At 52.3% G+C, this 12548-nt stretch overlaps 1 protein-coding gene across 1 annotated transcript; it reads right to left on the bottom strand.

The window, feature by feature from the left end:
• Positions 1-34: 34 nt before the first annotated feature.
• On the bottom strand, positions 35-12338 carry KIF3B (kinesin family member 3B). Its single transcript, XM_051633169.1, has 9 exons — positions 12284-12338; positions 7205-8643; positions 6583-6684; positions 5815-5937; positions 5594-5712; positions 5269-5382; positions 4232-4337; positions 3852-4030; positions 35-3438 (listed from the first exon to the last, which is right to left on the bottom strand). The coding sequence occupies exons 2-9, from the start codon at positions 8585-8587 to the stop codon at positions 3345-3347; spliced, it is 2220 nt and encodes a 739-aa protein (XP_051489129.1). The 5' UTR covers positions 8588-8643; positions 12284-12338; the 3' UTR covers positions 35-3344.
• Positions 12339-12548: the final 210 nt, after the last annotated feature.

Genomic DNA, 12548 nt, shown 5'->3' with positions numbered 1-12548 from the left:
TACAAATGGAGAATGAAAACCAGGTGCGCTTGGATAGATGCAATAAATCTCGTTGACTTTATTACATGTAGTATTTTAGGATCACTTTACATTCCTAGACAAAAGAGATGATACAAATAAATAGAAGCTGTAAAACTATGGACAGAACTATGGACAGGTTCTTTGTCTACAGAGGAGCTGGAGATGGGTGCATCCCAGGAGCTCGGGGGTCCCATGGACACTGCCTGGGGGGCTCCAGAAGAAAGGGACTGAGAAGGTGCCTGGACCAGAGTGGACCCCCTGCGGGGCACAGGGTGTTCTCATCACAGTTCCATCTCTGCCCCTCCCTGGGATTTGTGCAGATTCTCTTTCCCACACTGTGTTCTGACCCAGCAGCACAGCCCGGGGCGCGGGAACTGCCACGGGCAGGAGAGGACACGGCTGGGGCTGAGGGTCCTGCTGCACCTCTGCTCAGAATCCTGGGTTCTGGTCTGATCTGCACAATGCACCAGCACAGCCCCAGCTGCTGTGACAGAGGTAAATGGTTTAGAAGATTAAAGCAGCATGCAAGTATTTCTTCCGGAGGCCGCAGACCTACGTTAGGGATTTCAAGAAAGTGCTTTAATTCCTATGCTTGTGCTCCCAGAGTCAAGGGCTGACTTCTGCTCCATGTCACTTTAAAAAAAAAAAAAAAAAGATCCCATTATACAGATCAGAGCAAAGAGGAGGATGTGGAACATTCCTGTGAAGGAACTGTGACGGGCAGGGTGTCCAAGGCCTCTTCCAGGAGCCCTTGGGTTTCCTGCCTTTGGCCGTTAACCTGCAGGAAGCCCAGATGGTTCAGATAACACCCAGAGAGGGGCAAACGTGGCAGGAATGTGTCTTTAAAACTTCAAGCCAGAGCTCAGCACATTTTTGTACAGCTTAGGACGTAGTGTTTTATCTTAGTATCAGTGCTGCTGAGTGCCTGGATGAGGGCAAGTCCATTGGAATGAGACTCTAAAAGCTTCTGTAAGGATCTGAGGTTGCCCACGAGTCCACCACCCACACCTCCAGCCACAGCTCCCCTTTAAGTACAATGACTAAATATGCAATTTTATTCTTTTTTCCACCCTAGTGAATTTCTTCCACCTTGCTAATTAACTTCTAACAGAATTAAAAGCAGGGCCTTTCTGACAGTCACCAGCCAGCTTATCAACACTACAACAGAACAGCTGGGGTCTGCACAGCCATTTCCACTGGACCAGCCCTGCCATGGGGGGAGTTTCCAGCATATGAGCTTAATATAAATTCCTATGGAACAGCAGGGACCAGGGAGGTGTGTGCACATGCAGACTCAGCTGTGTCTGTGTATGGACACTGACACTGAACATGTGTACATGGTATGTACCTACGTGCCTACAGATTGTGTTGCTGTCTCAGGATCTTGAGCCCCTCATTTTGTTTCAGTTCTCTGAGCACTTGCACCATAAAATCATCTTTTACAACATCTACATACAGAAGATGTGCTAGAGAGAGAGGGAAGAAAGGGAAGAGAAGGGGATGTTACATTATGCTGTGAGAGCCAATTCCAAGGCTCTCTGTACATCAGCAGTGCTTTCAGAAGAGGAGGCTGATGCCAGGTTTCTGTGTTCAGGCTGAAAGAGAAGTGCCAGATGCCTGCTCTCTCAGCCGTGAGCAAACTGCTTGCTCCTCCCCACAAACTAATATATATATATATGCATATAAGTGTGTATATATAAATCTCAATCTTGTGGTCCAGAAGAGCACTCCATGAACCCCAGCAGCTGAGCTGGGGTGTGCTCACCCTGCCCACAGGAGGGAGGGGGCAGGTGAGCTGTGCCCAGCGCCCGGGGCCTGATGCTGGGGGGATGACCCCCAGCTGGGTGGGGCCACTCAGCAGGCACAGGACGAGAGCACAAGGCAGAGTCCACACAGCAGAACAATTCTAAAACCAGGCACATCCTCACGTGTTCACACGTGTCAGTCTGGAGGGAATCATCAGGGAGGGAAATGGGTAAAAACGTTCATGGGACAACAGCAAGAGGAAAAATGAACATCCCAAGTCCCAATACACAGTGAACTAAAACTTACGGATGAGCTGTGACACTAGACAGGGACACCTTACTGTCCTTGGTGTGGCAGTTCCACCTCCCTCCACCTGCCACATGAGGCTGCAGCATCCCAGGAGCCTGCTTTAGTCATAGGGCAGCTTTGCAGAGAGACCATCAAAAAGCAGGAGTTCTTCCTCCCTTGTTTGCAAAGTAAAACCCCTGGAAATTACACCAGATCCGACGTCCCAGGCTGGGTTACATGTGCCTCCATCCCCAGCAGGCTCTGCATGGCCAGGGAGGTGCAAAGGGAAAGCTTCTAACATGGAACAAGTGAGGCACAAGAGGCACCAAACGCGGAACCTCCCCAAGCGGCACAGAAAGGATCGTGCCTGTGGGAAGGGTGTGTTCCCAGGCAGCTCCTCACCCCAGGACTCTGCCCAGCTGGGAGGGAGAGCAGAGACAGAAGGACATGGTCCCATGGTTGACAGACTGTGGATGGGCACTGGTTTGAAATGCCAGGGGTAGAGAGGGAGGCTGGAGCGAGGAAGGAGGCTGTGGAGGTGGCAGGGTAGGCAGATGTGTTCTTTGACAAGGTGGTTCCTGCTGGTAGGAGTGAGGTCTGTAGGAGGGCAGGTTGGAGGAGCTCTCACTTAGGCCTGTAAACAAGGAGAGGACTTCAGTTCCTATGGCTTCCTTTCTGGAGAGCACAAAGTTGCTCTCACGACCCCTCTTTTGGTCGTGCAGCTCTCAAAGGAGGCACAGCTGTCTGCTGGTGAGCACATGCTGCCATCCTGCCTGCCCAAGCAGCTTCCTGACCCCAAATGATGCCAGCCTTTCCAGCAGGAAGAGGGAAAACTATGCATCTAGTCGAGCTGGAACGGATACACTGCTTTTTATGGTTGTCACTGTGAAGCTCTGGAGTGGTGGTTCAGTTGAGATGAGACTTTCAACTCCATCTTCTTACTGCCCAACAGCTAAAACGCCCAGTGCAGCTCAAGGGCAGTGCAGGACAGAGGGTGATGCTGCCAGGTGATCCCCGTGCTTCCCATTGCTTCTAATACACTTGAACGTACCTCATGCATTTCTGGTTTCCTAACTAAAATCTGTTCCCCACAGAGGCCAAAGGCTGAACTGCAAGCGCTGATCTTCCTGAGGCTCAGTGCCCCTGGGCTGGCACCAGTCAGTTAAGGAGCAAAGAGGCCATCTCCAGGGAACGGGGCAGGAGCCCAGGAAGGACTCACTGCAGGTTCCCACTTGTCTCTGCTGTCGGAAGGCAAAGGCTGTTGGTGCCCTGGAGAGGAACTGCTGGTTTTACTTTGGAACCAGCCCTCGGGACTGTGGGTAAAGCTGGGAACTATGGGTGCCTGCTGCAGAGGATCCCACTGATTTCCTTCCAGTTTTAGGCCTGAAGAAGGAAAAATGAGAAAATAAAAAGCCCCAACAATGTAATCTCTTACCATATTAATCTTGCAAAAGCTGAATGACAGGCTGCCCAGCGAGGCTGGGGAGTCCCCTTCTCTGGAGATATGCCAAACTCACCTGCAGGCAGTCCTGGGCAATGTGCTCCAGGTAATCCTGCTTCAGCGGGGGAGTTGGACTAGAGGATCTCTAGAGGTCCTTCCAACCCTGACAATTCTGTGATTTTTTTTACTGGGTTTATTCTCTACCCCATCTCAGCTTTCCCTCCAGTCCCATGCTCCTTTCTCTCTCCCTGCTTTACAGCCAACTCCCAACTGCACTGCCAAGAAGTGCTGGCAGCAGCTCTGCCTGCTCCCCTGCTGTGGCCTTGCCTGCTCACTCGTGAAGAGCCCAACTCACCTGGGTTTTGCTTTCTTATTGGAAATGCTCTCAAAGGTTGAAGCGTCCACCTGTATCTCATCTTCTTCCTGCAGAGCTGCTTCTAGAGCTGCCTGGACTTTGGGAGCAATGGCTGGCCCTTCGTAGTCCCTCGTTGTCCGGCTGGGCATGTCAAGCTCCAGGAGCACGATGTTCTCGGCCTAAGGCAGGCAAAGCAGGATCACAGCCTGCACATTTCCATGCTGATTGTTTCTTTTCCCTCCAGAAGCTGATTTTGAAATGCTTTATAAATGTGTGAAGGACCCAGTAAAAATGTACAGACCATGGAAGAACTAACAATGCTCTGAAATTCCCACTGAGGAGGGTGAGGACAGGAAGGCTGTGAGCACATCGGGGCTTACCCGGTACCGCGCCTCCGGGCGGGTCATCATGGATGTCCTGGCGTGTTGGCTCAGGGGCCGTTTGTACCCCACAGCAGAGACAGGCCTCTTCATCATCTGCTGGTTGCTGGGGAAAAATGGGGACTCAGTCTGTTGCACACCAAGACCATCTTATTCTTTTCTTCCTGGAGTTTATGAGCTACAACATTCAGCCTGGAGAAGAGAAGGCTCCAGGGAGACCTTAGAGCACCTTCCAGTGCCTGAAGGGGCTCCAGGAAAGCTGGGGAGGGGCTTGGGACAAGGGCAGAGAGGGATGGGGCCAGGGGGAATGGATTAAAACTGGAAGAGGGGAGACTGAGGTTGGATATCAGGAGGAAACTCTTTAGTGTGAGGGTGGTGAGACCCTGGCCCAGGTTTCCCAGGGAAGCTGTGGCTGCCCCACCCCTGGCAGTGTTGAAGGGCAGGTTGGATGGGGCTTGGAGCAACCTGGGCTGGTGGGAGGTGTCCCTGCCCATGCAGGGGGTTGGAATTAGATGATCTTTAAGGTCCTTTCCAGCCCAAACCAGTCTATGATTCTATGTTCTGCAAATCCCACATAGAAATCTGTTTCAAGAGAGCACAGACTGCCCAAGCTGCAGAAGGCAGAGACAAGGGACCAGGCAGTGATCCTGTCACATCCGTCCCCTGCACAAGGGCAGCATTTCTGCATAATTATTATTTTTGAAAGCTTTCCTATCTAAAACAGGAAAGAAATACAGTGGGAATCCACTGATGTTTTAATGGGAAAGACACTATTACATATATTTTATACATAATTATTTGGGTCATCTAGAAGAAAAATCCCAATCTTCTGAGAATTCTCCTAACTCTACATTCCTCTTTTACTCAACCTACTAAGAGGAATTTTTATTTTATTGTGCAGCAAGAAGCTCTGAACCCTGGAGGGCCAGTGTAAATCTCCAACTCAATTCCTCTTGTGAAATTCCCTGTTCTTGACAGCTAGAGGGTTTTCTATGACCTACAATTCCACCCCAAGAAGAGATGAGAAGCACACTCACTCCAGACGGGTTATTGGATGCAGCTTCCACTGGTCTTCCTCTTCATCAAAGAATGACCTGTTCATAATCTTATTCTTTTCTTCCAAGGGAATAAAATTTTCAATGATCAGGTGCCTACACACAAGCACAAAAAAGGGAAATACACAAGAAACATAATTAGCAGATTAATTTCTCCACTGACTTAATACAACCCTGGAAGAGGAGGAATGGTTTTGTTTTCTCCTGTTGAACTCCTGTTCCACAAGCACGTGCCCTGCAGCCCCTCCCTCCACTCCCCAGAGAAACTGTGACAGCTCATGGCCAGCAGTGAAGTGATGGGACTTACTTCAGCTTTAGTTCCCTGGTAAGTTCGTTCTGGGTCTGTTCCAGTTCCTGGCGCTCCTTGATGTGCTCTTCTTGGAGATCATGGATCTCTGCCTTCACAGCTTGCAGCTTGGAAAATAACTGGAACAGCCAAGAGCCAAAGTCAGGACTTGCCAGTGTCCCTGGCACCTTCACACACCAGCTGATTTCATTCCCAACACCCTAAACCTGCCATCTTTTTACCTTTTTGAGCTTTTTGGTCTTTATGTCCACCTCTTGCTGAAGAGAACTATAGGTCTCCTTCAGCTCCAGAGTTTCCTCATCCCGACTTTCCATCTGTTGCTGGATCTCCCGCTCCCGGCGTTTCTGCAGAGAGTGACACACAATGCTGAAGATCACAGGGACACAATGACACTGCCACCTCCAGTGCTCAGGGTGGTTTCACTTCCCTGTGCTCCAGGGCTTTGGCTTTAGCTTCTGGTCCTTCCTACCTCTTGCCTTAGGGATACCAAAAGCATTAACTCTTGTTTGTCCTTGTTTTGCTACTGACAGTGTGAATAAGTGCTCAGGCTTCAATGAAAGGAACCAAATGCCACGTTTAAAGTATTTTGTTTTTTTCCTTTGTATCCATTTGTATCAGTCAGTGCACTTAAAGAATCACCAACAGAAAATATGTAACAGAAAATAAACACCCCTCCCTTGAGCCAATGGCTGGGCCATTGCTGAGGCCTTCCAGTTACTTCTTCACTTGCAGACGGCTCCAGTCAAGCCAGGACAGACATCTGTAAGGTGAAAAGCTGGAAGAAAACTATTACAAACCTCCTTTACCTGTTTCATACAGTGACAAACAGGACATGAGGCCTTCCCCCTTCCTTTGGCATAAAGGATCGGCACCAACCCATTCCAGGGTTAACACTGGGGAAGCTTTCTTACAGTTTATCCTGAGGCAACTGGGGTGGAAGATGTGCAGTTTGGCTTTTTGTACAAAAGAACAAATGTTCTTCCTGGTACCTGTTCTGCAATTTCCTGGCGTTTCTGTTCCAGGATTTTCTGCTGTTCATTTGTGTGATCCACAATATTCTTCCCTCCCACCAGAAGTTTGCTTTCCATTGCCTGAAAGGAAAAACCAAGGTCAGATTTTTCTGGCAGTGGCCACAAAATGTAACTGCTGCTACAAGAATTCCCATTTCTTAAGCTTCCTATAAAGCTGTGGGATTCACGAAACAGTCACTTGCCCAGAAGGAGGCCCTGCTGCCATGTGTGGTCAAGCTGGAGAACCAAAACATGGGCTCCCCTGTCAAGAACTTTCTGCGGATCTGAGACAGAAAGAGGCATTTTTTGCGCCACAGCCTGTGGAAAGATGGATCATCACCCTCCGCTCGCTGAGTGCTTGAGATCCCCCAGGACCAGCACACGAGAACAATGCAGCAATTCATGAATATTGAAATATGGAATTAATGGTGGAAATTCCAACTTCTGTCTAGAAACGGTTTATTTAAAAATCTTCCAACCTAAACACAAATCAATATCCTGGAAACTTCTTGCAAAACATCTTTCCAAATTGGGAAACCCTCTATTTTCCCCACAGCCCAAATAAATTGCTTTCAAAAAGTATGACAAGGAAGAATTCTACCTTGATTTTGGCACTCAACATTTCTGTCGCTTCCTTCTCTCGCCTCAGGTCCTCCATTTTCTTCTCCTTCTCCTTCAGCAGCCTCATCTTCTCTTCTGCTACCAGGCTGTGATCCTCAACTATCGCCTTCTTCTCAATCTCCAGCTTTTCCTGCTGCTCCCTCCAATAGTCATCTTTGTCATCTCCTTCATCCTCACCCTCCTCAGTGTCCTCCTCTTCTTCCCCACCATCTCTCCTCCTTTCCCTTCTCTTCCTTTTCCCAATGGACCTCTTTTCCAGCTGTGCCTTGAGGCGAGCAATCTCCTCCTGGAACTCTCGCAGCAGAGCATCCTTGGGGTCCTCGTTCACTCGTGGTTTGTTCTTGATGTTCTTGGCACGGTTGGCGTATCTCAGCGTTGTCAGCGTCTCCTCCACGTTGTAAGAGGCAGGGCCAATGTTGGCCACCATCACCGTTTTGGCATTGCCACCTAAGGAGTCCTGCAGCAGCCTAGTCAGCTTTGAGTCCCGGTAGGGAATGTGGGTACTCTTGCCATCTACCAGGGCAGAGATAACGTTGCCCAAAGCTGAGAGAGAGAGATTGATTTTCGTGGCTTCCTTTAGCCTCTCCCCCTGGGCTCCAGTCTTGGCCTGCCGCTCGCTGCCCGCAAGGTCCACCAGGTTGAGCTTCCCAACCCGAATGTGGTTCTCCCCGTCGAGCCCCAGCTCGCTGCACTCGATGGTGATCACAAAGATGGCGTGGGACCGGGAGCTGTGCTCGTTCATGTTGGTGGCCCCCACCGAGCGGTTCTGGTTCCCCACGTTCATCACGTGTTCTATCTCCTTGACACTTTTCGTCACAAAGGAGGACAAATCCTTAACATACACCCCCGTGTCTGGCCTCTCCTTTAGCTCCAGCCTCTTGGACTGATCCTTCGATAACAAGTCTCTGATTTCCTCTTGGTAGATTTCCAGGTACGATGCTCTAACCAGGTACTGCTGGTTTTGAGATCTGGAGATGTGGGTGAAGATGTGGTCGAATGAATTTGGGATGACCCCCCTTTTTTCAGGATCACCACGCACCCCTTCCATCGTATACGTTTTCCCTGTCCCAGTCTGCCCATAGGCAAAGATTGTCCCATTAAACCCTTGCAGGACAGAGTCCACGAGAGGTCTGAAGGTCTCATCGTAGAGCTCAACCTGCTTGGAATTCCAGTCATACACAGCATCAAAGGTGAAGGTTTTAGGCAGTTCATGAGATGTTCCCCGTGGGTTCTTCACTGAGACCTGCCCTAACTTGACGTCCACGCTCACCACCTTCTCATAGGAAGCTGTCTTCTCCTTGCTGTTCATGGGCCGGCACCGCACCACCACCCGCACGGACTCGGAGCTCTTCAGCTTAGACATGGTAGCAGGCCTGGGAATGGGGCCACCTGGTCAATGGATGATCCCGAGCTAGAAACCTGAAACAGGAACAAAGGAGGAACATGTGAAGGTGACATTTTTTCGCCAAGCCAAAGATGCACTCATTAATTCGAGCAGCTTTTTGCACTCATTACATTGTGAGGGATTTTGAAGCACATCCATAATTTACAACATGGAAACCCTAACAAGGCCTGAACCCAGACAGTATCATGTCCCCAAAGCCTGTTCACCAATTGGTGGCCATTTCTACAAGCCCTGCTGCCAAAAATCTTCACCAAACCACATCTTCACAGTTGGTAGAGATCCTTTTCTTGGCCCTTAAAAAGAATCATAATGTTTTTTAAACGCTCTGTAAGAATAACCTAACCCTTTGCCATTGGTTCCCTCTGCAGCCAGGCCTTCTCTTTCTTTGCAAGACCAGGACAGGTTTGCTCTCCCCACACTGCTCAAGCTCTTGGATGGGGATCAGTCGGAGCTTTAAGTGCTTCGCCTACCTACCAAAATTTGAGAGAGAATGTAAATGATAAATACAGTATTTTCTGGGTTGCCTCTTCTCGTATTGATGAAACCTTCTCATCTTTTGGACACATTTGTATGACAGTCCCCTCAGGTGTGATGTGATGTGCCACCACATGTGCCACAGAAGGTTTAAAACCTGTGCCTGGCTTTTCCTAGATGACAGCAGTTCCCTGGAATGCCCCCAAATGCTTTTTTCTTCCTGTGCATGACACAGTTAAAGTCACTCCCCAGAAGCCAGCTCAGCGTGACAGGCCTTTAATGGGGCTGCAGCAGCCACGAGGACTCAAGATCAAACCATGTAACAGTTTGGCCATTTCCAGCATCACATCCCCTGGGTATTCTGCGTTTCCACAAATGGGAACACTGACATCACCTTTCCTTTCTGTCAAGAATCAAGTTAAAATCACTGTTACAAAAAAGCTTTCAGCCAGTCCTGGACTCAAGCTCACCAAAAAGGGTGAGCAGCCAATGAAGCTCAGCCCTCCCAGTGCTCACAAACTGGGTAAAACCAGCTAGGGGCAGGAATCACCCCAGTGAGGGGGGCTCTGAAGCCAGTGGGCAAGGAAGAGGGATATTTCCACCCCCTAATGGCAGTGAGGGGGGGTGTGTGCATCAGAACTGTCACACTCTGAGGCAGAGAGCAGCATTCCCTGCTCACGATCAGCAGGGAAGGGAAGACAACAGAGGTGGAGCAGTGGGCACTGTGCCTCTTCTAATGCCCAAGCAAGCAGAGACACCAGGGTGTGGACACCTGCCAGGATTTGCCCTTCTCAAGCTCCTGAAGATGAGTTTTCAGCTCCTTTCATATCACTTGTTACAAAAATGTCACCAAGCACTTGTTCCTCCAAGCCCACCCTCCTGTGATGGACCTGCCCCTGCGACAGGATCCTCCAGCACCAGCACCTGCCTCTGCCAGAGCCCACCCATCCAGGGAAGCTGGAGACAACCGTCCTGGCCCCGGATATTCCAAGCCCAAGTGTTCACACAGAGCTACAGCAGGAATTTTCCTGGTGGCAACACACTTTTACCAGGGTTTCCCAGGAGAGCCAGCTCTGCCCCAGCACCCCAGCCTCCCGCACCGCTGTGCCGAGGGAGCACGGGCTGGAGCTGGTGCTGCACAGCCCAGGCACAGCTCCCAGGCCCTCCTGCCTCCAGGGAGGGAGGGAGAAACGAGCTGGTGCACCCCCAGCCCTGAGCACATGGAGCTGCCATTTAGCAGGGAATGGGAAAGGCTGAGTTCCCAGTAGAGGGATGGCCTTGTGTGGAGCATCCAGGTGGCACAGCCTGTGGAATGTCCTGGAATGTCCTCTGAGCTCTTATAAGCTTTTTTTTTTTTTTTTTTCCTTAAAAAATACCTTTCAAGCAGAGCTCTGAGATCCCTCTGCCAATTGGAGCTAAAGGTAAAGCCAACACATGCTGGAAACCCCAGCAGTGCTGGTAGCCTCTCAGCCCGACCTCCCGGCTCCCAGCTGGACCCACAGGACCCCTGGGCTTTGTCTGGCTGTTTGTTCCTCCATAATTGCAGGTCTCAGGAGAGCTGCTCAACACGGTGGCAGAGACTGGAGCAGAGCTGGAGGGCTGAGACAGGAAGCAGAACATTTCTAGCCCAAACTACAGATTGTCAGTCTGAGCCACAAAGAACAACAAATAAACAGGTTCAGGAATTGCATGGAAACCTCAACTCAGCCTTTGGAATGCCCTTGGTCTCATGAGGGGAATCTCCTTGTCCTCACAACTCCCATGAAAGCACCCAGTAGCTGCCAGGAGGAAGCTGAGGAACATGCACTGGACTGACCAAATGGGACCATCATCCAGCAGAAACACTTTACAGCCCACACAATGAATCCACACTGGATTGCTCCTGGATAAAAACACTTCCCTCCAACTCACCCCTCTGGGCACAGATGACCCCATGTCTGATCCCCAGGAACACAGATCCCAGAACACCAGCAGAGAAAGAACACGTGAACTGGGGACAAGTCTTGGAGAAGCATAAAACCCAGCATCTCTCCCTTGGGTCACCATCAGTAGCTGATACAAAGACACTTCTCCTTCCATACCTTCCTGAGATATTCCTGTAGCTGAAGCTCTCAAGGGCAAATCCTTTCAGGACAAGTGTGTCCTGTGTCCTTTGCTCCCCTGGGCACACCTCATCAGCAGGACCCTGGGAATCTCTTGACACCTTTCCCCATTTTGCTCACAATCCCTTTTCACAGTCACAGCTAACTGCCCCCTCTGGCAGGCTGCTTCTATCTCAACCAACCAAAATCATCCCCAATTATTTTAGCTACTGCTGTGAACTTTACTGGAAGCAAAACAAAGGGGGTTTCCTCTCAGATAGACCCAAAAAATCCAAGCAGTTTTCTTCATTTCAGTCAACACAAGGTTGTGCCACAACCTGGAGGAAAGCTGAGGCAACCAGAGCTCCTCGGGACCTGCCCCAGGAATGCTGCACCGCCCCGAGCGCCTCTGGCAGGAGCAACCCCTGCAGCCTCTTGCTTCCCGTTCAAAGATCCCAGGAAGGTATTCCTGGGACACGGCCTGACCCCTTCCCTCCCGCCGCTGCACATCCCAGGTACCGCTTAAAAAATTCCATCCCTCTCCGGCATTTCCAGTCCTTCAGATACCTGCGGGTCCATGACGCCCTGGCTGAACGGCTCATGGCCTCGCTCCCTCGCAGCCACTCGCCCCTTCCCAGGCCGGGCAGCCCTGCGGCGCCGGCGGGAGCCGCGCCAGGACCGGTCACCGCTGCCACAGCGCGCCCCGCGCCCCGCCCGCCCCGCCCGCCCCCGCCACCTCCAGCACGGCGCCCCACGGGCCGCCCCATCGCCCGCGGAGGCGGCAGGTACCGGGCCCCGCTCCGGCCGGGACCGCCGGGAAGGGGGCTGGAAGGAGGGGTTCAGTGGGCCGGGCCCGAGGGGGGGGCAGCGAGGAGGACGCACCCGCCTGCCCCGGGCCCCCCGCGCACACGGGACCGCCCGCCCCCCCGACAGCGGGCGGGGCCCCGACCCACCCCCGGGGGCGAGGCCGCGCGAACGGAGGGACCACGGCGGGTGCCCCGGGCTGTCACCGCCGGGCGGCACCGGGGGACGGGGGCGGGCGCTCGGGGGGAGCCCCTCGGGGCGCGGCGGGACCCGCGCCGGGCCGGGCCGGACTCACCTGCGCCGTCACCATGGAGCCGCGCGGCCGCCTCCTCCCGCGGCACCGGAAGCGGCGCGGGGCCCCGCCCCCGCCCATGACGCACTTCCTTAGCAACGCGCGGCCGCCCCACGCCGGCCCTGCCCCGGCACCGGCCCCGGTGCAGCCGGACAAAGCGGCCCGGCCCGCGCCCCCAGCCCCGAAAGGGCCCGTCTTGGCCCCAACCGGAGCCCGGGAACGGCCGAGCCGGGAACGCTGCGAGAGAGGAAGGAAGCGTGGTGCGATA

Source organism: Apus apus, chromosome 15, assembly GCF_020740795.1.
Source record: "Apus apus isolate bApuApu2 chromosome 15, bApuApu2.pri.cur, whole genome shotgun sequence".
Classification (NCBI taxonomy): Eukaryota; Metazoa; Chordata; class Aves; order Apodiformes; family Apodidae; genus Apus; species Apus apus.
This window is presented reverse-complemented; position numbering and strand designations above follow the sequence as displayed.